At 39.1% G+C, this 26,768-nt stretch overlaps 1 protein-coding gene across 4 annotated transcripts in view; it reads left to right on the top strand.

Moving 5' to 3' along the window:
* LOC110452435 (ankyrin repeat domain-containing protein 50-like) overlaps window positions 1–26,768 on the top strand; it is a 198,611-nt gene that overhangs the window by 136,130 nt on the left and 35,713 nt on the right. For 3 of the 4 annotated variants that reach the window (XM_021500964.1, XM_021500968.1, XM_021500966.1), the window contains one exon: window positions 22,404–25,184. In XM_021500964.1, the coding sequence (XP_021356639.1) occupies window positions 22,704–25,184 (2,481 nt within the window). In that variant the 5' untranslated portion in view covers window positions 22,404–22,703. Of the gene's footprint in view, window positions 1–19,225; window positions 19,393–22,403; window positions 25,185–26,768 lie in introns of those variants that run through there. The other variant, XM_021500965.1, reaches the window with a different exon arrangement.

Here is a 26,768-nt window from a genome sequence, read left to right as displayed (position 1 = left end):
CCAAAAGGCTCAGGATGTTGATATTTAGTTAGTAGCATATGCTGGGATCAAGGACTACTATGTTTGTTAAAGTGAATGACTTTGACTTATATTCAAGGTCACAGGGGTCAAATTTGTTTAAAATCTTTAAACAACCTCTTATGAATAACCATGGGTCCCAGGATGTTTATACTTTGCAAGTTGCATCCTGAGATGAAAGGCTATACAATGTGTTCAACATAATGACTTTGTTCGACTTTCAATCACAGGGGTGAAATGTTTAAAAAAAAAAAACAGGGTCTTTTGAACGAATTTTAATCATAAATACTGATATTTTGCCTGTAGCTTTATTATAGATCACTTTTAAGGTTACAAGTGTGAGTTTTATACCAGGTGAGCGATGCAGGGCCGTTGGGCCTCTTGTTGACGACATACAAATTGAATCGACACAATCATACATATACTTAGTATTGACGCTAAAAGATTAAATACTTTGTTTGACGCAATAGAACCTTTATTTTACAAAAAAAAAAGATATTCCCCATGTTGCTTTTCCTCTTGCTTAACTGCGTGTTGATGTAGCTAATAGCCACCGTTTAGTCTTGCAGACCTTTTGTATTGAAAGACCGTCAATACCTAATATATCAATCGATATTGTTTCATGTCAGTATATGTACATGAATAACAGCTTTTTCGTTTCTCCCGTCTGCATAGTTCTATTTGTTTGCAGTGTTGATAACAAGTTTTATTACTTAAAGAAACTGCCTTAACGGGGAAAGGCACTTCCGGTAACACAAACACGATCATTGGGACACTCCTTGCTAGTTGTGCAGCAAATGTTTAGTCTACAATATTTATCATGTTAGAACACCACCCTAATCAAATATTTGTAGAAGATTGTGAGTACGCAATAGGTCATCCAAGCCCATGAACGCTGCCTTGTCAATTTTTCCCAAGAGTTTTTCTGATGTCTGGTACAAGCTAATGACCTTGGACTGTTTTGTTGTACGTAGCGGTAACCGTATAGAATGTCTCGGTGGCCTAAACATGAATGAAACATGAATGAAAACGTAGTGCTGAGATAAGTTATTGATTTACGATAAGTATTCCAAATGAAAATAAACATTTGCTGGGAGACGTTTATAGCATTGCATACAAGGAAAACACTGTACTTTCATTTGATTTCTACAACGTGATTACTACGCCAAATGGGCAGCTCTGGAACCCATTTAGTAGATTAGCTTATATAGAAAACAGAAGTGTTAGTTGTTACTACACAAACTTTAAGGCGAGAGCGTAGCAATATATTGAATAAAATCTGCTGACACGTCATATTGAGAAAGCCACAGTTGTTACACAATTTCAACATGTAATTTAATATAGAAATATCATGTTAATTAAACTTTAAAATAACAAGATTGGCTGATATGAGTATATATATCTTCTACGTCGTGTGCTGGAGGAAGCAAGAGAGGTTCACTGTTTACAGAAATAACTACTATTTTAAGACGTTTTATATTGTCGATAAATTAATGGCTTTATTAAATTGAGATTTAAAGTGGTTTACCGGAAATAGATTATTTTCCGAACGAAGAAGAAAAGGCATTAAACAAGAAGCACATTTTATAAGTGAATATGTATAGGCTGCTGACTTCTTTATAACTCAATTTCTCGATCTTCACCTAGCCATATCGTTTATGATATACCGGATTGGGAGACGTTGTAGTCAATTACAGATTTTTAAAAATGTGAAGACGTCAGCAAAACTTAAGTAGTGTACATGTCATAACATCAGCTGAAAGTTGAGACAATATAGGATTTTCTTCACCGGATATATTAAAATAAAAATGTTTTAAGAAATGTTCAGCCATATTAAATCTTGATCTAATGAGCGCTGTATTGTAGACTAGAACCAAAATACCAGGAAACGGATAGTGCCTACATTTGGTAGTTATAATTCAATTAAGCATTGCTGAAGATCATGATATAAGCACGAGAAAGGAAGACATAACATGATGTTAAACTTAGCGTCTATCATCCTGATCAGCTGATTAAATTACAACAGCAATATAAAGATAATTGATACAACGAAATATTTTAGCAATAACTGATTCTAAACAGATACTGTTGCACGTATATTGACTCTTCTTTTTCATTGCTACACCAAATAACAAAATCAGAAACCTAGTTGGTACAAAAAGGTGAAAAAATGAACGGGGAAAACGATAGGAACTCCGTAAGATACACACAAAAATAAATCTTAGGGTGAAAACAGCTCTTCGGAAGATTAAGGCTTCCCTGCACCTCATGTGGCTTCCTTCTAGACGTCATATTATTAAAGAGTGTTTAAGTCATAAGGAAGTAAATTTTCACAGCTGTAAAAAACCCTGTTTATTAAGTAGGTTCCCCGTGTGAATCTAATTTCAGTGTCTGGTAGTGAATTACAAATGAATTATTAGCATTGCCATGTAACTAGAGAAACACAACATTAACAAAGGGTGAAAATGCTGTTGAATGGCACCCAAGTAACTTCATATACGTTTCCTTTAAGTTTGTTCGGGCCGGATTATTTATGAGTCACTTTATCCAGTTGTGATGAACTTTTCATTACATGTACGAAACTTGTAACACATGCCGCCTTCGTGTTTGGGACCTCGCCCAATATGTCCATGCATATGCTGTCAAAAACTTTGGTTCTTGTATTGTGATGCTTGATAAATTGCTATGTTGATTAAACTTGATGAGATATACATCTGTTCTTAACGGGCAATCAACACTATGTCATTCGGGACCAAGAGGGGGAAACGATTTGCTAGAGTTATGAATAACTTTGAAAAATAAGTCATAAGAGAAGCTGGTGGGAAAAGCCGATTTTGTGACGTAAATGAGCGCAATATGTGCACACTATATACGTTTGACAATCTTTCCAATGAGATTGCTGAGTAAGTCTCGATCAGTTTTCTTCAATATTCTTTCATTGCATCCTTCCTTGCTGTCATGGTGAGGTCGTTGAAAAAATAAGATTGTCTAGATGTCGTCATCACATTATCGGTGTATAATTCTAACTTGTCACTTCGTGTTCGTTCGTACAAGTCCTCGTATTGTGAAGATGTCTAGATGAAATCTTTAAATTGCTATAGTTCTCTATAGAGTTGATCGAGAAATACACCAAGTAACTCGTACTTTAAGTTAAGCGTGCACGCGTGAACTAAGACCGTGTGAACCTTGGTTTCAGTTTTGAACGACACAGAAGAAAAAGGCCACTGTCGTCCAGATGTGTTGAGATATGATTCCACCACAATGCGACAAACATTGCTGGGTGTCAACCTTTAAGATATGAACTAAATCTTTAATAAAGATAATGGCATTCGAGTTCGGGATATGATATTTAGTGATAAAAGCTGGGGTTGTGGACTGATGACCTCATCTGCCTGGAAGTTCAGCACCTGCACGTGTGTCCTGTACTGCATATACAGGTGCTTGTCATGACCATCTTCCTGTTGCATAGTATAATGTGTATCATGCTATTTAATAGAAAGCTATCGGAAATCTATCGAGAAGACATCATTTATAAAATGCCTTGTTCCATCATCCAGATGATCAGAAACATATGTTAGGTACACTTCAAAAAGTCAAAAATATTAAATATCTCTTAGCACGCAATTCGTGTTATTGTAAAAGAGATCGGGACTTGTGATATTTTTTGTTTTGTAATTTAAACTGATTGAACTATGTGTTTTTCTTGCTAGGTGTTAGGTGAGCTATATACTGAGCCATTTCAGCGTGAAATTGGTCGGTGTTAGGGTCTCTGTTGGGATATTGTCTTACAGGGCCCTCTGTGACAAGCGCTGTCATGATACTGACAGTAACACCACGTGGTCTCCGATTACCATCTTGGCGATGTAAATATAAACAATGCAGACCACGGGGCGGCAAAACAGTTTGACACTTCTACGTCACAGGGACACACAATCATATAATATAAATATTCATTTTAGGACAAACATTTCGACAACAACATCATTATATATGGGAAAACGTCCGGGTACGATCGCGAGTTGTCCTTGAAAAGGACACTAAAACGTACTAGATCTGTCATAGGAATCAACAAGGGCATTTTTTGGAATTTGTTGTTGTTGCTTTTGGTGTCGTGGTGTATTAGTAGTGTCACCCCTGCAAGCTCGGGAAAAGAATTGTCTTGCAGAGGCCTACTGCATTTTATTGTTAGAGAAAGGGAGATTATCTTTTGTGTTCCTCTAAAAAGGCATTGAGGAAACAAAAAACTGATCTTGCATCTTGAATCGTGTTTTTCTCTTGTCTAACTTCCCCGTTCATTCTTTTCGGCGTGGTATCCCAAAGTCCTCGTCTTCATATGATCTGAGCATTTTAACACCAAACATCCAAAGTATGTCATCATCAGTGTGAGGACGGTCGATGGGGAGCTCACAGAAGCGAAATTTTCAGATATGTTGAATAGCCATGGCAGCCAAAGATGATGTTTTTCATGCTTTCAATTCAAATGTAAAAGTTCTAGTCAATCAACAGATGATGCTCTCGAAAACAACCCACTGATAATTCTATATTGAGAATAAATAGGAACATCACCTTTTTTCCTGAATATTTAGAAAGTACTGATATATTGAAATTGTATGGATCGGGGGTTCTCTCAAAGAGACGTACAGGATGTAGTCAGTTAATCGAGATTTAAGAGGACATAGTTTTACTCGCACTTTAAATGGTACCACTGCGGTTGGGGAGAGGGGGTATGCTCTCCAAAAGTACACGTATCAAACACATCAGTTCAGGATGATTAAGAAGTACACACTGATAAACAAAGCGTATTGTAGATCTCGGAGAATACTAAGTATTAGGTCTGCTATAACTGAGTCCTGTTTACCAGGAACGAAGGTTCATTTGAGAACGCGTGACCCAGATTGCGAATAAACAATGATCCCTGTTTTTCAGTACATGTCGGTTTATTTTTCAAAACACGTTATCACAAACAAGTGTCAGTTGAAAAGTGCACTGTTTTTTTGTACTGTATCTTAAGACCTTTACAGCAATGACCATCCGTTTGTACAACACATTTAGACGATGTGTTTATATTTCTTTATTGATGTTCCTTTGTATTTGTACATCCAAGCAGATGACTGGGAATGAGGTTAAATGTGTGTTCAGTTCAATTCGTGTCCGCCAAAAACGTTTGACATTCTAAAACTATTAAGCGATATACAAAATATTTGCAGCTAGACAATATTTTTGTTTCCGTTTCTTCACTCGATGACAAAGACTGCAAAATGTTAAGCACGCTTCAAAAAGATTAAACCTGACATGCAATATTTTGACCCATATATCGCATTTCCACCCAACGATCTGCATGAATATTAAGTTTTATCGGCAGACAAAATATCTACTTACCTTGTCTGGAAGCACTGATAAATTGACCGCTTGCAGAAAGAACTAGACTTGCCTGATAACCAAAGAAACCCTACTTATCCATTCTAAAATTTTCAAAAGACGAAATACCAACTGACCCTAATTTGTTTTTTCGTTTTTTTTTGTTTTTTTGCTCAGATATAGGCTCTTTTCATCACGTTATATTAAGTTCATATATAGTCACATATATTGTTACAATGTTAATGCATTCACATCCCTCATATTTTGTTACTAAACACATTTCACATGAACCTAATTCTTTGTTTAAAGGAGAATACGAATCTGTGATTCTAAACCAAAAAATGTATTACTTCCATCCATTCTTGGTTCGGTGGCAAGATTGTTGGCAAAAAATGCCCCGCTCTTGGCCGACTTAATTTTATTTATTTATTTTCATATGAGGCTGAATTTATTGTTGAACTCATTGTTGAGAGTGTCCAAAAAGGGGAAATATGAATTGCAACGAGTGGATCAGAGCAGTGCTTGTTTTTTCAATGTTCCCACAGCAGAGGACACGGATGACACCCTTTAGTGTAGGATATAATTAGACCATTTTTTTCTTAACCTGCAGATGGATGCTCAAATAATGCATAACAGGAAGAAAACCAGACTTAAAATATTACAAAAAATGGTAGAAAATAGCAAGAAATATTAATCTCAAGTTCTGCAATAGGTGCATCATCTATCGATTTCTCTGCAATGACGCAGAGGACAAAAGAAAGCCTCCGATCCGAATCATATTGTGAAGCCTCATTAGTAACCATCTAAAAGAGGCATGCTCACTGGAATAATAAAAAACAGCCAACTGTTTACCCAAAATGGCATTACAGACACCAATTATGCATTGATTATTTCCATTTTGTTTGTTAATGTGATATCAAATAGTCCGTAAACGCAAACATGTCTTATGGGTGAAATAAATAAGCGAATGCCTTCCTTTAGATGCAACCCTTATCTGCGACATTAATGTGCAAGTTGTCACGCAAAGCAGTCGCAGAGTATAGCTTCAGTTACTCAACGCAGTGGCGGTACTCCAGATTCTATTTTACTTTCTTGGAAAAAGGGTCTTGCTGACCAGTGGGTTTCTTATCAAGGGATTTTCTATCGGGTGAGTCTGTAAATCTAAGTTGATGATTGCTTTCTATTATCATCAAAACATGACTCCCAACTATGACATAACAGCGCACGAGTATGATTAATCACACATCGCTGTGACTTACAATATATCGTAACGTGTGTGTTTCCAGAGTTTGACGGTAGACACCATGACGGGTGCGACATATGGCGCTCGAAACACTTACCCATGCTTCAACTCCGTTTTTATCGGGGTTCATGTCCACAATTTTAGGCACTGCCTATAAAAGTCGACTTTGAGATGTGATTGTGTCTTCAGTGTAAATGCTGTGGTATATTTTCTATTTTACTTGACAATCAGTGTCTTCTTTCAAATGTCTTCTTTGGGTATTATAAAATCAAATTCTGGTATACCATCGTATTGCATATCTTTGAATAGCATCAGCATCAGGGTTTTCCCTGGTGGCTCTGTTTTCTCTCTGTGTATTCCTCCTATCGAAACGATTCGATCTGCTCTTCTCATTGCAACACTATGTATCTCTCAGCCTTTGTATACCCCTGTCAACCTTTCGTTGGTTTCTCGCTAGCGTATTGTCAGAGTAATGCGACCTGGTCGGGTGTCGTCTCTGGTTATCCCATTAATTGTCCGATAATGTGGCATGTAGTGGTGTCGTGCCAACTTTATACATTTCATTGTGGTGTCGTGTTAAAAGATCCTATGAGTGACCCACTAACAGTAGACATCGTTGTCGTATGACATGTGGTGAGCTGCTGTGACGTCATTAATCGCAAACTTTAATAAAAAGCTGCTGTTTCTGTGAATATCATCAGAGCCGTTCGCTTGTCGTTTAACTTCAGCCAAAATCTCGTGTCCAAACTAAGCACAAATTTGTAAACGCATTCAGTAGATAGGCAACAAGAGACTAAAAACTTGTCTCGGCTCAATAAGATGTTTCAAACAGTTGACAGTATTAAGCCGATGCACAGATGATACATTTCATAAGCACGGTAAAAAGTTCTCCTCTTCAGCCTAACGAAGAAAGCAAAGAATGTCTCATATTTTTGCAGAGATGGCTTACTCCTACGCTGTAAGATAAAAAATGACGATTTCTTATATCTGACTATCCCTTTCTTGATAGCACCATTCGTGCATCTCTACCAACGGTGTTGTCACGTCACAGTTAAGTCGGTAGTCAAGAGCTTGCTTTGTATATCATGACTTCCGTTATAGATGTCGACACACTTTAAACCTCACAATACTGCCTTCATTTGTCCAGAGAATTGGCAGTGGATTGAGGGAACGTACAAAGATTCTCTAGAAAGACAAAATAAACACCTTGAATCATGATGACGATTGACGGTTTCTTGAATATGGCTCTCCAATTTTAAAAATTGGGTATCTCGGCAAATTCCTTAAAAATGACTTGGACACATCAAAATAACAATGTTGATCTGCTGCAGCGCTTAACCATATGATTGAAGAAAATTATATAAAACGGGTCCTCCTTCGTGCCTAGCAAAGTGGCTGAAGAAATGTGTCCCCAAAAATAATGGGAAAATATCATTGCATGGCCAGGGTTTCTGACCGTGCGGCCGGGTGGTTAATAAGACGCTTATTTGTACCACGAGGTCTACAGCAATGCATAGGTAACAACATCGCATGTCAGAGATAGATATTTGTAAGAGACTTTGAGAGGTTTGTGAGTACTCGTATAACATCGTATGTCTCGCCGGTTCGATTTGTAATAACTATCCCAGTATGCTATAAGAGAAAATACCTGTCATAATTAAAGTACATGTATATGATTCTGGGTTTTACCCAGCTTCTGAAAAGAGCTTGATCTCTTTGATGTTAAAACTGGAAAGAAATCATTGCAACATGCACGCAAATACTCGCACGCTAAATTGATGTATATTGTACAATGTGGAGCCTGTCTACCAAAGACACAATAACTCATTCACCCCTGAAGTTTCATAATGAACTATTCCAACCTTTGAAGTGGAAGGGTTCAAATGTGTCTCCAGGAGTGAATGAGTTAACTGATGTGACACTGGTAAACGTGTGTTCTTTCTTTTCACGGGAATAGACACTTTTTTAAAGATTTTTAAGCCGGGGTAATAATACATATCAATGTTTTTTTTCTCTCTGATCATTATACTACTTATGCAGCTAGAATGATTCGAACTTTTGACTTTTGAAAGATTTTAAAAAACACTTTGTTCCCCTTCATGATACTTCACGCTTCGATTGCCAATTTTACAATACCTAGTTCGCGATTGCTATAGCGCTCAATATGATCACGCTTGTGGATGCTCGGTTGAGTCGGATCAATTGAGATGCCTATTCGTCGTGCTTCATCATTGCGAATTGGGAGCTTTTTTCGGTAAACTGTGGTATAAAGTTTGGTCATGATCTCAAGTGGAGTCACCTTGCCTTTTATTTTACGAGGTGTTGTGTAAATTTATCGGCACGGTAACGATTCGCATTTAACAGGTACAAGGGTATTACTTTTTTTTCTAACGAAAGACAATACATGGCAACATGCTAACTACATAAACCGGTCGGAAAATATTTGCATGTTTTGAAGCCTGGAATCAAATTGCTTCGTGTTAGATCTCCATCAGGAGTGCAACTAATCGAGAGAGGCTGGCCACGGGCCACGCATGGTCGAATAGGACGACTCGCAAACATCTGCTCCTACTTTGAAAGTGGTTAAATTACATAACTGAGTTTCACGCATATCCGAATTCAGTGCTTCGAGCTTTTCGATTTTTCTTAGCGCGAACCTTGTCAACATCAATCTGAGAAAATGAATCAGTCGTGAAAAAATGGATCTGCTGTGTTAAATTTAACATTATAACAGTGGTACCCTGTTGACATTAAAACATATTATTACCTCTTTTCGATTGTGTCTCCATCGACACCCCTTTCTAGCTCATTGTCAGGACTGAATGCCAGTTCAGAGCTGTTTTCCGGAAAAAAACTTCAATCTGCATGAGGACAGTTTACGGTTGCTATTGTGACCTGGTTTACAACTGCGATTGTAAAAGATGTTGGTGCCTATCTTGATTGAAGAGTTCAGTATGTCTTAGATAGACAAGCATACCGCCTTAATTTAATGTTGACATCATGACGGGTACCACATGTGGTGTAGGAAAAGCTTACCCTTCTTAGTCAGCTGGTTTTGTTCCTGATTTCCATTTTGATCTATTTATCCTTTTTGTCTCGATTCCTCCTATTTTTCTGTCTCTTTGCATCGAACTTTGAGTTAAGGTTTTGTCATTGTGTGTTAAAAGTGTGGTAGTAATTTTTGTTTCTGTTTTTAACGGTTCTGTGATCCACATTGACATTTCAATGCGCTGGTACTACCTAGCTGATGGGATAGTGGTCCCATCGCACGTGAAAGCCGTCGTGAAACGTGTACGCGTAAAACCCTTAAAACAAACAGAACGTATATATTCTGACATCGGTGCACTCGTCCTAGCGACATAGCGATGCGCAACGCCTGCATTTGTAATTCGATCAATATCACATCTGTTTTATTTAAACGGTTTTCATAGTAATAGTTTTTGAACGATATTCATTTCAAAAACGAAACATTTCATGCATAATGAAATTATTGCAATGGGTATTAGGTATCTTCCTTTCGTGTCCGTTTGATGAGTGCACGGTTTGAGCGGCCTGAAATCGTTATATGTACGTATACGTATTCCTATACTCACGTGATTCCCTGACAATCTATTACATTACCCACAAGAAAATGACACCACACGAGCAATCTTAAGCATGAAAAGGCAATGGAGTTCTGATCAATTCTGCGTCATTTGAACCAATGGCAAAACTAGTTGGAAAGACCTTTGGGGACGCGAAATTTACATATGATGAAAGTTCAATTGTTTGGGGAGGTGTATGAAAATTTCCAGATCAGTCTTGTTCGCAAAGGAGTCGTCATTGAGAAGAACTCATCTTTCAATAGCATGTTTTATATCAACGACTTCCCAAAGGATTTGCTTCCCAACTCATCTGGTTCGATTCACATACAGGAATATAGAATGAAATATTTCTAGAAGAAACAATTTCAGCAAAGCCCGGTCGAAGATGACCAATATACAAATGTAGCCAGAAAAGTTTTGCTTTTTTTATCTGGTACAAGTTGGTAGTCACACAGATGCTCTCAAATCCCTCCATTTAAACACTATAGTGGAATTTGTTTCCCAATTAAATTATATCATAGTTCTGCATCACGTCAACGTTTGCTTTGCCAGCGTAAGTCGGTCATAGTTGAGCTTCCTGGTGAGGAAACAGTTCATTAACGACCACGCTACATTACTCTTTATAGAAAGTAGATAAACATTTGCGGATTCGTCTGTTTCACTTCAAATATTACTATTCTGAGTGCATAAACTTCGGCATATTCTGAAAACTGGAAATAATATTAAGTGCATACGTTTTTGTCGTCTTTATCATGAACTTTCTGCATATATTGCACTTGGTTTGGGCGACTGTAACTTGGAGTGTTTATTATTGGTACGCTGCACCAATTACACGGCATAAGGGGCGACTATTAGTTGAAGTATTTATAATTGACTTTCTGTGTCTGCGTCGTTCTGGATTTTCTTGTATAAGAAACCTGCTGTGTCCACAACCTCGTAAGAGGCGACTATTCCTTGAAATATTTATAATTGAGTTTCTTTATCCATGTCGTACGGGACGAATTTTGATTTTTTTGTTATCATACACCTGCTGCGTCCACTGCATGTTTGTAAGGGGCGACCATTCCTTGTCTACTTCACGTCGTGGAGGGCAACTGTTGCTACTTGAAATGTTTATCATTGACATGTTCACTCATTACACGTCGCAAAAGGTGACTATTCTTTTAAATCCTTGTTACAGACCTGCTGTATCTATCTTGGCATGTCCACAATGCTGATTCATCCATCATTGCCCATTGCAAATATGGACTATTCACATGTGATCTTTTTCATAGAGCAATTGCTGCTGTATTTGTACATTTCCACTATACTCTTACCCCTTCAGTTTGTTCTCAATGTCTTGCTGTTCATTATCTACCATACTGTCACATTTGGTGTGTTTTAAAGAGGGCCGCGGTGGCCAAGTGGTTAAGGTGTCTGACATTCTAGGTCGCGGGTTCGAGGCCAACGTGAGGCAGTCGCCAATACTGGCCGTAGGTCGGTGTTTTTTCTCCGGGTACTCCGGCTTTCCTCCACCATCAAAATCTGGCACGTCCTTAAATGTGCATAGCTGTTAATAGGACGTAAAACAAAAAAAACACCAAAGCAATTGGTGTGTTTAAAAGCACCAAATGGATCCCAGACACATTTTACGTCTGCCTTACTGATTTTAAGTAGCTATGCATTGAGGGCATTTCAAAATCGACTTAAATCATATGTAAAGCATAATAGAAGTCACATTGTCGCGCAACCCGTTCATTTGTCTTACACAACTAGACGCTACATCACTAGCGATCACGTCTATAGATGGGCTGACACGCGATCCTCATGCCGTCAGTACTATGGCTGGTTGGTTTTGATGGGTTGGTTCTAAAGTCAATACAATAGTGAAATATTTATGCATGTTACATTCTCCGTTTTCCCCATATCCGAGACTTCATGTAACAGCTCCTATATACTGAGCAGTGCACTGTCTGTTTGTTTCTGGAACCGTTGCAATGCTAAGTCATTGCCAATGTTGCATGATACAAAAATACGACAATGTAATTAAGATGTAATCAAATCCTACATTGAAATATGTTTCCTTGACATGCCAATACAGATCGGGGACTGTGTGTGTGTTACCGGGAGGATGGCGCAAATTGTTTCAAGGTCGCGGAAGTAGAGAGATGTTCCCTGGCATCCTGAACAATACGGGTCACATCTATGGGTGAACTTCTTTCCAGTTCTATTCGACAGGCGGGTTTGGCGGTGACATACAGTGACAGTATGAATTCCTCATCCTCCCCTATCCCCACCACCACGCACATTTTTTCCCCTGATCTGTCGCTCTCTATCTCTCCTCCCTTCTCGTATATTATCATCATTGGGTTGGCATTTTGACCGAAAATTGATCTAAACTCCCAAAACATGTAAAACCACTCTAAACACCTTAGCTTAGGTCCAAATATAGCTGTAACAAATTCTCAAGTCCCTGTGGACAAGAGTGTGCAACAAGCAGTGTTTTTTTCTGTTTGAAAAATTTGATGGGTTCACCTGCATACTAGTGTATTGGCAGTTACGCGCCTGGACACAACAATATACATTGAACACATGAGTATGCGATATAATTGTTCATTGCTCAAATAATTGACAGTATACAACATATTCAATTCTATGATCGCTACTGTACATTTTTGGACTTTTGTATACCTATATGTGCGCTTTGCCTGAATAGTAAGTAGCATGACGATGTAATCTCGCTCTCCACAAACCACAAGGTGCACCGGTGCAGTGTTAGCCTGTCGACATCCGTTAACAGGCCAATAACTCAAGTCATCAAGACGGCATCGAGTTACAAACACCTGTATCGGCAGCAGGCAGTCCCAAACCTGTATAGCAAGCAAACACCTGATGTTAAGTTATCGATACACGTATGAAGTCATAATCAAAGAGATATTTATAACCCTCCGCCTGACACGGGTTTGTTACCATGTTTTACTGATTTTTAGTTGTTCGCCGTTAACGGCAAAGTAGTACTACGCGTACCCTAAGATTTCGGTAACTGTAACAAACACATTTGGGCATGACATTACGTACAATCATGTGAAGCTACTGAAATGGGATCATTTACTTCTGTAGACTTTTTCTTCTATATCACACGTCTGTAAACCCTGTAGACTTCTTCTTCTTCTATATCACACGTCTGTAAACCCTGTAGGCTTCTTTTTCTTCTGTATCACACGCCTGTAACCCTGTAGGCTTCTTTTTCTTCTGTATCACACGCCTGTAAACCCTGTAGACTTCTTTTTCTTCTGTATCACACGCCTGTAAACCCTGTAGACTTCTTTTTCTTCTGTATCACACGCCTGTAAACCCTGTAGACTTCTTTTTCTTCTGTATCACACGCCTGTAAACCCTGTAGACTTCTTTTTCTTCTGTATCACACGCCTGTAAACCCTGTAGACTTCTTTTTCTTCTGTATCACACGCCTGTAAACCCTGTAGACTTCTTTTTCTTCTGTATCACACGCCTGTAAACCCTGTAGACTTCTTTTTCTTCTGTATCACACGCCTGTAAACCCTGTAGACTTCTTTTTCTTCTGTATCACACGCCTGTAAACCCTGTAGACTTCTTTTTCTTCTGTATCACACGCCTGTAAACCCTGTAGACTTCTTTTTCTTCTGTATCACACGCCTGTAAACCCTGTAGACTTCTTTTTCTTCTGTATCACACGCCTGTAAACCCTGTAGACTTCTTTTTCTTCTGTATCACACGCCTGTAAACCCTGTAGACTTCTTTTTCTTCTGTATCACACGCCTGTAAACCCTGTAGACTTCTTTTTCTTCTGTATCACACGCCTGTAAACCCTGTAGACTTCTTTTTCTTCTGTATCACACGCCTGTAAACCCTGTAGACTTCTTTTTCTTCTGTATCACACGCCTGTAAACCCTGTAGACTTCTTTTTCTTCTGTATCACACGCCTGTAAACCCTGTAGACTTCTTTTTCTTCTGTATCACACGCCTGTAAACCCTGTAGACTTCTTTTTCTTCTGTATCACACGCCTGTAAACCCTGTAGACTTCTTTTTCTTCTGTATCACACGCCTGTAAACCCTGTAGACTTCTTTTTCTTCTGTATCACACGCCTGTAAACCCTGTAGACTTCTTTTTCTTCTGTATCACACGCCTGTAAACCCTGTAGACTTCTTTTTCTTCTGTATCACACGCCTGTAAACCCTGTAGACTTCTTTTTCTTCTGTATCACACGCCTGTAAACCCTGTAGACTTCTTTTTCTTCTGTATCACACGCCTGTAAACCCTGTAGACTTCTTTTTCTTCTGTATCACACGCCTGTAAACCCTGTAGACTTCTTTTTCTTCTGTATCACACGCCTGTAAACCCTGTAGACTTCTTTTTCTTCTGTATCACACGCCTGTAAACCCTGTAGACTTCTTTTTCTTCTGTATCACACGCCTGTAAACCCTGTAGACTTCTTTTTCTTCTGTATCACACGCCTGTAAACCCTGTAGACTTCTTTTTCTTCTGTATCACACGCCTGTAAACCCTGTAGACTTCTTTTTCTTCTGTATCACACGCCTGTAAACCCTGTAGACTTCTTTTTCTTCTGTATCACACGCCTGTAAACCCTGTAGACTTCTTTTTCTTCTGTATCACACGCCTGTAAACCCTGTAGACTTCTTTTTCTTCTGTATCACACGCCTGTAAACCCTGTAGACTTCTTTTTCTTCTGTATCACACGCCTGTAAACCCTGTAGACTTCTTTTTCTTCTGTATCACACGCCTGTAAACCCTGTAGACTTCTTTTTCTTCTGTATCACACGCCTGTAAACCAAGTAAAGATGTGAAGATTTGAGCATGTCATACATGGTTTTTGTCTAGTTTTGTTGCCATTGATACTTCCGGTAGCCTTGACAGTAACCACTTCCGGTAGCCTTGGCATTTAACTACTTCCATTAGCCTTGGCATTTAACTTTTCAACATACCGTCGATCCTGAAATGTCATGTATTTCCAGGGAATAACCCATCACAGCCTTCCTGAAAACTATGTGAGTGAGGTGTATAATAATTTGCTGTAAAACGTTTTAATTCTTTTCAATCTGAAATTAGGATTGACGATTTCCCTTTGTTAAACAGCACATTTTATGAACCAATATGGCAGGCTGACTTTTATTTCCGTTGTTCGTGCTCTTGCATACATAATTATTTATACTCAACCCACTTTAATTACAACATTCGAGACCTACGTGGGGCAGTCGCCAGGTACTGGACGTAGGTCGGTGGTTTTTCTCCAGGAACTCTGGCTTTCCTCCACCACCAAAACCTGGCACGTCCTTAGATGAACATTGCTGTTAATAGGACGTAAAACAAAAACAACCCAAACATTTTTTTTTTATTACAACAGGTAGTTCCTATCTCCAACCTTCGGATCAAATATGCGTGTATATATATACACCGTGTTTATTGATTTGTTACGTAACATACAAAATACAAAAGAAGACAATTTTATGACTTGTGTCGTATCTTGGGTTCAATCTCACGATCTAGCTTTATCATTGGCTCGGGGACTTGGCATAGCTGCGTTTGAATCAGAAACGGTGATTTTGTCTCTCTCTCTCTAATTAGTGTTTTTATATTAAACATATATTAATTATGCATAACAATGTATTATGTAAGAATTAAGACAATTTCGAGACAAATGTCCTTGGTGACCTTTAGTGGGACACCAGACGACATCTATACCCTGCCGTGGGTATATTTAGTCAGAACAAATTATTGATTAAAAACTGATCGTTTTGAACTCTACACCTCACCTGTCTGGGAGTTTTACGACGGAGAAGTACTTTCATTCAAACCATAACGAGCGATTAAAATATTGACGTCATTGCTCGTGGCCGTTTTAATAAAAAAAAAACACCATTATTTTACAACGTATTTGGAAAAAGTCAGTCCAGTGTGTAATATTATGTGTGGTTTAGTGGATCGTCGCACCTGTCATTGCAAATCGAGGTGTCCTTTTGTCATGATACAGGTAAAAGCTAAGTAGCATAACAAATATTCTAAAACCTCACACCATATCATGTCTTGAGGCTCGTGGATAACAGACAACGTCATAACAAACACTCCCTTTCCCCTGCAGGCCGTCCTGGATTCCAACCAATGCCGGTCAGGCACGCCGACTGACACTCTCGCTTAGTGCAGCTAAACACACGTGGTGAGGGGGAGTACTCGACGGGGTAGGACGGTGACGGGGTATGCGCAGAATAGGGAGAGAGGGTACTATGGATCGGAAAAAAAGAGTGCTCGGGATGGGAGGGAGAAAGTAAGGGGAGGGAAGGGGGTACTTGGGAATGTATACGCGTAATGTGATATGTGGTGATTTTTGAAGAAGAAAAAAGAGGATGGGGAGAGTTCACGTTCTTAGTTCATATACTACTTTATACGTCTCTGCTCAGACTAAAGGAAACAAAATATTTCTCAAACTAAACAATAATACCACACATGTACATGTATAAGGAATAAACGTAGGGATTACGATCCGTTGGACTGTAAATGGAAACTACGGAGAGGGTTCCTGGAACGAATAGGCTCTTGTGGGAGTTATGTCACATCAGCAGTGGCGGATCCAGAGACCTATCTGGGGGGGTTTCCAAATTTCCTGGGGGGGTTTCCATGTGGGGAAAAATTGAGGAAAATGGTGAAAATACATGATTTTTAAAGAAAATTCTAAGGGTGGGGGGGTTTCCTGAAGCCCAAAAAACCCCTCTGGATCCGCCACTGCATCAGTGTTAGGTATATCACACGCTTCGGTGTCCTCGTCTTGTAATGACAGGTCCATCTCTATTCATTATCGTAAATCCACACAGATTCTATTACGCACGGTATCTCGTCGTCTCGCTTCACTGACTACGATGACCGTTAGAAGTCACACCTTTATCACCGGTATGCAAACAATTCCCTAGGTAATATCTACCTGTAGCTGTAGTTATTATCACACACTTACTGTCCTGATTATTCCAGGTATTAGCATGCCGTAATGAGCGATTACGTTATCAAAGTAAGCCGCGCTGTCTAGTTTTAGCCTTGTCAGCTTAAGAGTCTAACCTAAACCGGCGATTTATCAACTGAAATTCAAGTAATAAATGTACTGATTTTTGTATCAAAATCTCGAATCTGAGTGTTTGAAGATTTCGATTAATAATTTTAATAGTCATAGAACTTTTGCAGATGAAACTCTGCGTTCAATAATTTTTTGAAGCTAACTGTACGTTTATCAACTTCTGTGTCTTGTTCGTCCAGTCTTGACCGCCCTCAAGGCCCACTGATGCACGTAATTCGGACACGGTGAGGTCACTATGGGGCGACCTTTACAATGATCGCAAAGGCTAGAGATTTACAATACATCTGGTCAGGCGTTCACGCCCAGAACTAAACCCTACCGCTACTAATTGAGGATATCCATTTTGATGTCCTTACCGAAAAAGTTCTATGCTAAGAATTCGGTCATTTCTTATGAATGGAAATTTAGACCAGGGATTTATAGATGATATACCGTCCCTGTTGTGAGTCACTATATATTACACACAGGAAAACACACGCAAGCAACACTTGACAATCCTTAGTTATGAGATCAGGCTAATTAAAAGATATAAGCATGGGAGATAACTCCAACGCAAAATTACAGATGTAGTTTGAAAGGTAGCATATTGCCTTAATATACTACCTTTAGGGAACCTGAGTTAACTTGACAGTGACATACCGGATGTTGTATTGAATTATTTGTAGTTCATTAAAAAAAACCACGTTTTCTAATGCAACAAATGTGTTCCAGCTCGTAAATATGTGTATCATACATATTTATGGCTGTCTTTCTTGGTCACTGTTAAGTTTTGAACAATGATGCAACGTGTAGATACTCAGATATCAAACACTTGTGAGTTACTAATATCATTGAGAGGTATCAGTCCCAGATATTCTACCCTTATACATACGGGGACTCTAATACTTGTACATACGGGGATTCTGATACTGAAACAAAGGCCTGTCAAATCTGGTCTACGCTGACAGCGAACATAGCCGTATCCGTGCACGTGTCTGATCAATGGGGTGACGTATTAATTTGCCAGGTGTGTCAATTTAACCCCCAAAACGCCCAATGATATTACCGTCACATCAAGAACGGTGTTATACTATCTACAAGTACCGGACTTTCGTGGCCCCTGAGCACTACATGTTGGATATCTTGGGAAGTTGATAGTAACTTTCTAAATAGAACTTTTTGAAAACGGAACGACACGTACATATATATACCAAAGAGGTCAGTCTGCATCCATGCCAGAGACGTATATAACACATATATACGTTATATACGTCTCTGGTCCATGCACTACTGACTCAAACAAAATTAAGCTTTTCAAACTGACTTCAACATAACAACGTCTGTGCTCTTTAGCCTCCTAATGACACACAAAACATTTATTTTTAAAAGTTAAAAACAAAAAAATAATGATTTTACACTGTATAGTAAAAAAAATCTTCACGGATATGTGTACAATATATATTAGCGTTAGTTTCTCAACTGTGAACAACAGTTCGGACCAGCTTCCAGACTCCATATCTGAACTAAGTAAGTTTATCATGGCCTCTAGATCTATGTCTGGCTGATAGTACGCAGACACCACATGTACACAATGATAATTGTGTAAATTAAACTGTAGGTATTTACAAATGAACTAGACGTGTCCATAAATAAATCAATGTAGCTATGTCCAAACTTACATGAATTGTTTACTGTTCCATACATCATATTTTGTATAAACGAATTCATGTTTTATGAGACGGTTACAACAAAAGCACTTTTACTATACAAGTCAACGTTCTTTGTCGTAGTCACGTATAAACACACGTAGTAAAATAGTGTTACTTGTCACTCAATGGGTTACAGCTGATTGAGACGAAACGTCTCAACCAATGAGAGTGCGATATTCTAATGTAGACACTCCCCTAGCTATCTTTGTCCGCACGCGATAAAAATAACCACACAACATCGGGCTAACAGTGAATGGATATATAGCGGTGAGGTTTTATAATAGCAAGCATCCCGGATTTGGGATTTGTACACAAATTAAGCTTTATTTTGGATTTAGTGTTTATCTTTCATGGATTTTTAATACATTTTGGAGGAAACGCGGAACAATATCGCCAGTTTCAGGTAAGGATCGATAGCTGCATGGGTTAGCAGGTCAGACAAGAACAGTCTGAAGGGTCTAGCAAGACCGTAAACACTACGTCAGCTACATAAAAGCAGGTGCTCCAGCTATCTTCATCAAAAGTGACAGTTATCCATAGTTTCTGATGATATATTAGTGAACAAGTAAATGTTGTGGTGCTAATTTAATTTGTATATGTTGCTGTCACGTTCATGTATTGTAGCTGTTACTTAGCATACATGATTGATCGTCTACAGCACGTCTCGGCCATTTCTTACTTTCAAATTCTATTGATAAAAGCAGAGACGTTCATACGTATCTGGTAACATGCGTTATTCGTGAATTTGGAGTGACACATGGATAAATAGATCAAGTTTAAAAGACATTTTCAGGGGATCAAAAGAATGTACGCGCATGTATTGGAATAAATGCACGTGCGTGCTTTATATTATACTGAACGTGTCCAACTCAGATTTCATTGTATTGATCAGCTACCCTCTGGCCTCGTTTGACCAATTAGGCCGATATGACAGCGGGCAATACACATCGATATCGGTCAGGTTAGATATATTCAATACACAACTGATGGACTTCACACATATACTGTACACACAGAGACCAATATATTACACTTAATATTTATAATGGGGTAGATTTATTGGCATTCTGTATTCATTTAATAGGTAATTAGCTTGATTCCATTACGCTTTGCTTATCCTATAGGGTCTTGAGAACCCTACCAGTGTCCGGAGTACCTGTGTAATGTGTTGCTGTATTATAATACTAATACAACCAATTATATGTCCGTGACTTTGTGTATCAAACCTGTTACTCCGGCCAGGTTGACCATTAGGTCAATGGGGGTGGTCAAGATGGTGCTAATTACCCAAGTACACTTGCCTTTGGGAGTAAACTGGTCAGCTTGACCAATTCGTTGACCCTACTGGGTCACTTCCTGCCTCTCCATTGGTACAGGATCCTGACAGTTTGAACAGGGCACCATTGTTGTGTCTATAGGAGACTTCAGGTGCCCCCCCTGGGTCAGGGTTTGGACATACCTGATTAAAGTGTATCTGGAACACTGGCTAACAGCCAGCACTAGGGAGCATGTCTAGTATTTTAGTGGAATGTCAACCCATAGCAAAGCTCTCATGTATTCGATAAGGATATATGACTTCCAAGTGTTCAAGTAATTTGATGACACGTCCATTTTGATGACTTTGTGTCTTTACATAGAAGTTATGCTATTGTACCAGTGATCACGGCACAAATGATTTCAGCACTAGGAACATTATATAGGTACTTAGGGTTAATATCTTAATTTATAGCCTATTCATTGTTTCTCAGAACTGGAATGATATATATATATATATATATATATATATGCTGTCATGATATATGCTGTCATGTATTGCTTCCCTTGAGTGGGGTGTCCTACCATTGTCTGGTTTTGACATTTCATTATAATGGTCCTTAGAGTGACTTTGGTCACACCCTCATGTGATTTAGGCAATCAATTACTGCCCCATGCTATCACACACAACCTGTATACTCTGACATACTACCTTATCTAACCTGTACAATCTGACACATAAACATACATAACCTGTACAATCTGACACACTACCATACCTTACCTGTACAATCTGACACACTACCACACCTAACCTGTACAATCTGACACACTACCATACCTTACCAGTACAATCTGACACTACCATACCTTACCTGTACAATCTGACACAATACCATACCTAACCTGTACAATCTGACACACTACCATATCTTACCTGTACAATCTGACAGACTGCCATACCTAACCTCTATAATCTGACATAGTACATAACCTTATCTGTACAATTTGACACTACCATAACCAACCTGCACAATCTGACACACTACCATACCTTACCTGTACAATCTGACACACTACCATATCTTGCTTGTACAATCTGACACTACCATAAATAACCTGTACAATCTGACACACTGCCATACCTAACCTCTACAATCTGACACTAGCATACCTTACCTCTACAATCTGACAATCTATATCATACTTTATTTATGGGTGTACATTTGTATTTCTTTAATAAACATCTTATCACATTTGTGATTAGAAGTTGTTTACTGTTTCATTGCTAAGCCCATGTTTAGTATAAACCCAGCCCTTGATCAGTATATCTTAATAAATTGTAGGTTCATATTATGGATAAGAAATGTATCCCTGGGTTTATTATAGGTAAAATATGGTATCTGAAAAGCTTGTTAAATGATTTGCACACACATAAATCAATAAAAGTATTAATTTAAACTGGTAATGTGATAAGCGGCCAGTTTTTACTGGTATTTTTTTGTTGATGAGTTGAACATTCATTATACATCATCTAGACTTGGTGCAATTGATATGCATTAAAGATTCATTTATATGTGTTTTAGGTAAATTTATTTATTCATAATTATATTTTATAGAGTTTTCTCCCTGCATTACATGTATAAATTTATTACATAATTTATCATTTCATGGAGATCTCGGGGTTGAAATGTTAAAACCACATTTGTGTACAGTATCTATAATCACAGAGCTACGACACCCTTTAACGGCTATTGTCTCACTTCGTCGAAATTTAGAATAATTTGCATACGAATGGCTCATTTACTCCATGTGTAATGGTCTGTTAGTATGGCAGAGGAATTTGATAGGTTTATGATTATAAATTACTGCTGGTTTGTTGGTTACAAAGAAAAATCCAGTATGGTGTAATATACACATTTAATATATATATGGACACAGATGCTTATTTATAGCGATTACGGCAATAATCATACCCGGTATATCTGTATGATGGACAGACCTTTTGTATTAATGTGAGGCGGTTTTTTTAATCCTGTGGTAAGATTTATATTTAACTACAATTAATTGATTTTTTTTTTAAATTTCAGATGACGAAAGGTATTGTCAGGATTGTTAATTAATTTGAGTTAATGTGGCCTTTTTTCTTGTATATTTCAGATGACGCAAAAAACACCAGGATATTATTCTGAAAAAAGGGGAAGAAACGACACCTGTTTTTTTCGTGACATGTTGGTGAATTACCTGCGGAGATGTGAGATAATTATTTATTTTGCTCGTTAATTCAAAAGTGACAGATTATGTGTAATGTGTAAACATCTGATTATAAATATCAGGATTAACTTTGATGTGATAATACTTTTAACACAAATTAGGAGGGATGTGAACAAATTATCTTGATTCCAACATCTGGATATGATTATCATTTCGTTTAATTTGGTACGATAGCGGTATATAAAAATGGCTAATAGTCTGCTGAAAGGCAAGCGCTTTTTCTGCCGGGAGTGGGCTTTCAGTAAAATCAACCACTGCCTTGAGAACCGACCCTCATCCAAAACATGTGGCGCGCTCATTATGGGCGGACCGGGGTGTGGCAAAACTGCCTTGTGCTGTGAACTTGTGTGGCCGATAGCCTCACAGGGCAAACAGAAGGTGTTGAATAAGAGAATTCTGTCCTTCCACTTTTGTCAAGCTCATGACATCGGTAGTTTGTCACTGGCTTGTTTTATCCGTGACCTTATAAAACAATTACGGGAGTCAAACCTGATCAGTGGTTACAGGGAGCTTGTTAGTTCCGCGGAAATACAACAGTTAATTAGCCCTAGTGAATGTGAAAAAAATCCCGATGTGGCATTCCAGAGGGCCGTGTTGGAGCCCCTGTCTTCATTAGAGTCGCCAAAACAGACCCTGTTCATGCTCGTGGACTCTGTGGACGAGTCATACCTAACCTGTACTAGTGACAGGACTACTGGCAGTAAAACAATCGCCGAGTTGTTAGCCAATCATCACACAGATTTCCCTAAGTGGCTTTTATTGGTGTGCTCATCTCGTAAACAGAGCAAGTCGGTGACACGACTGTTCACAGGGTTTCGTAAAATTAGTTTGGATGATTTGAGGAAATCACACGTAGTTCGAGATGTCCAACAGTATATCCTGTGTCGCCTCGACCAAGAGGAGGAGTTACGACAGCACCTCAGTCGCGACACTGCGGAAATGTTAAACCAATTGCACATTAAAAGCAATGGATGTTTCCTATATTTAGAGAAAGTGTTGGATGGTGTGGCTGAGAATTTTATCATGCTGAGAGAAATTCGTGAAATTCCCGGAACATTGAATGGTTTGTATTTGTGGTTGTGCCAAAGATTGTTTGTTCGTAAGCAATTCACCAAGATACAGCCGATTCTGAATGTGATTCTGGCCTCCCGTGCGCCACTCAGTGAGTCTGAACTGTTTCAGTGTGTGAGGACAAAAAACACGACGCTCGCGGAGAAGGAATTCCTAGGTAGACTGAAGTTATTATCTAAAATACTAACAGAAGGCCCCGACCAGTGCAAAATACTGTTCCATCACAGTTTCGCAGAGTGGCTGCTGGATGTGAAGCACTGCACACAGAAGTATCTATGCCTGGCTGCTGACGGCCATGGCATGTTGGCAATGCATTCCATGGTAAATGGCCCCAAATTAACTGCTCTGCAAGTACAGGATTTTGCCGGGCATCTGGTGAAGGCTAATTTACAGGACCCACTTCAGCATCACCACTTGGTACAGATATTGCTGCTGTCAGAGGCTAACGTGGAGGACAGCTTGTCAGCAGGTGTGCCTAAGGAACAGAAGGTTACCAAGCTTTTACTGGATGCTGGTGCCAAGCCTCCGGAGGACTCGGAGGAGGCACAAACAGCAAGTCTTCATGCGAGCATGATAGAGGAAGCCGAGGCTGAACCTAAGCTTCCGATGGAACTTGATATCCCTATAAATCAGATCGACAGCAATGGTCGGACATTGTTACATACATCAGCACATCAAGGGAACCTAGAACTAGTAAACTTTATTTTGTCAAAATCTGTGGAATTGGAAGCGATTGATAAGAATGGTCAAACAGCCTTGAACCTAGCTGCCAGACAAGGCCATCCAGAGGTCGTGGCTGCAATTCTCAAGGCTAGTGCTCAAGTTGATCATGCAGATGGAGATGGCTGGACACCACTTCGGTCAGCTGCCTGGGGTGGAAACACGGATGTGGTTAGTTTACTTCTGAGTGCCAACGCTGATGTCAACCATGCCGATGCTGACCAGAGAACGGCCTTGAGGGCCGCAGCATGGGGAGGTCACGAGGAAATTGTTATGAAGTTGCTGAAACATAATGCTGATGTCAACAAAGCAGATAACGAGGGGCGGACGGCACTAATTGCTGCAGCCTACATGGGTCACGCAGAAATTGTTAACCACCTGTTAAAGTATGATGCTGACATCAACCACGAGGATTGTGACGGTCGTACGGCATTGTCCGTCGCGGCGCTGTGTATCCCTGCAAGTCAAGGTCACGAAGATGTGGTTAGCATCCTCTTAGAACAGGGAGCAGAGGTCAATCATGAGGACAAGGACGGTATGACCCCACTTCTAGTGGCCGCATGTGAAGGTCACAAGGACGTTTGTGAACTATTGTTGGATTCGGATGCAGATTGTGATCACGCTGATAAAAAAGGCCGGACACCATTACTAGCTGCAGCGTCCATGGGACACTCAAAGATTGTGAACCAGCTCCTTTTCTGGGGCTGTGCCGTGGATACGATAGATTCCGAAGGACGGATTGTGCTGAGTATTGCCGCGGCTCAGGGCAATGTGGAAATTGTCCAGCACTTGCTTGACCGCGGTCTGGATGAGATGCACAAGGACAATGCCGGCTGGTCCCCACTACACATGGCTGCTTATGAAGGACACGTTGAGGTAAGAAAAGATTTTTCAAGGGTATTATTCATTACATAAGATCTACTTGTATACTCATACCCACAGTTTACGTCTGACATACATGTCAGGCAGTGCGTATACAAGTTTTAAATTTGTATATTGTAAAAAAAGAAGGAAAAGAAACAGCTGTTGGGGAATAGGCTCTCCTCCGATAATTGACTGAATCATTACAGAATACACCAGCTTTTAGCTACTTAATCAAGATCCTAAACTCTATAACACTATTCAGATGTCATTAATCAAAAAATAAAGTTAGGGGTAGTTTAAAAAAAATTGAAATGAAATTTAAAAGGTTTTAAATGTCTTTTTTTTTTTGCACTGGAGTGCCAGCTGTCGTATTGAAAAAGAAACTGTACGGTATGCACATGTGTCCCATATATAGAGAGTGTTTTATTAGTTGTACTACGGTTGACAGCAGATAGTTGCGCTGTGACATTCCTCCAAGGAAAACAAGACTATCCCATTTACTGTACCGCTGTGAAGACAAACATTGGGGTTGTTAGAGCCATATCAATAATGTACATTGCGTCAGATTGCGAAAGTGATAAAAAAAACTCCTGATAGACGTAGCAGCAAGTTGCTGACAGGAAGTTGCGAGGTTGTTGCGGAACCTGTTTCCAATTATTGCAGCAATGTGCGACTTTCTCATGGTCTGGTTTTCATTTTTGTTATGTTGTAAAAAAATAAAATATAGGTCAAATATTTTTTCCCAGGGGTAATCCCTTGTCAGAATACTGAATTAACTACTGTTGGAACGGGTCGGTTTAGGGTTGCCATCTGGTGGCTGTTAATGGCCGACCCTTGTACTATTATGCATGCATGGTGGGTGTGATGGTTCCTGCCCTGGTGGTAATTGGGATTTTTGTTGGTGGTTTATGAGTCGGGCCTTTCCTACCTGACATAGATGATCTCTGACAGCGCAATCATTTCCAACAGTTGGGATGTTGGTATCAGTCACACTCTAGGTCAGAAAGGAATGTGACCGGCTGATGTCTGTCATAGAAAATCAGATAGTTTACTTTTGACAGGCAGGGATCAGATCAATCTAGGTTTTAGGGGAAAATACCCTTTTTCAGTTTTGGGGGAAATTTAAAATTTTGATACAAGGCTCTATCGTCACGAAGGTAAAAGATAAATGTTTTGTCCGACATACATGTGTGCAGTTTATTTCATTTTAAAAACAATTTTAAGCTTATTTTTATTTTTTTTTAAATTCCCGGTATTTGAAGTTTTATGCATGTTAACTGTTGAACTAAGGGAAACAGAAGGGGAATTTCAAAGAACAGGGAAATTTTCTACTGTAGGGTAAACTACCCATAAACGGTAATTATATATAATGATTCAAGTCTAGATTTGTCCCTGACAGGTTCAGGTACAGTTTCTTCACGGTGTGAAGAACTAGAATCTTAGTCTCAATGGGGTAGGAACCAAAGAAACTTAATAATTATGGCTTTCGGAGATTTGTAATTCTTCCGTTTTCAATTTATATCCTGATCAGTTTTGGAGATTTAAATGTCCAACTCCTTATGGGTTTCCAAGATTTGAATTTAATGCATCTTCTAT

Source organism: Mizuhopecten yessoensis, unplaced genomic scaffold (genome assembly GCF_002113885.1).
Source record: "Mizuhopecten yessoensis strain PY_sf001 unplaced genomic scaffold, ASM211388v2 scaffold6683, whole genome shotgun sequence".
NCBI classification, from domain to species: Eukaryota; Metazoa; Mollusca; class Bivalvia; order Pectinida; family Pectinidae; genus Mizuhopecten; species Mizuhopecten yessoensis.
This window is presented reverse-complemented; position numbering and strand designations above follow the sequence as displayed.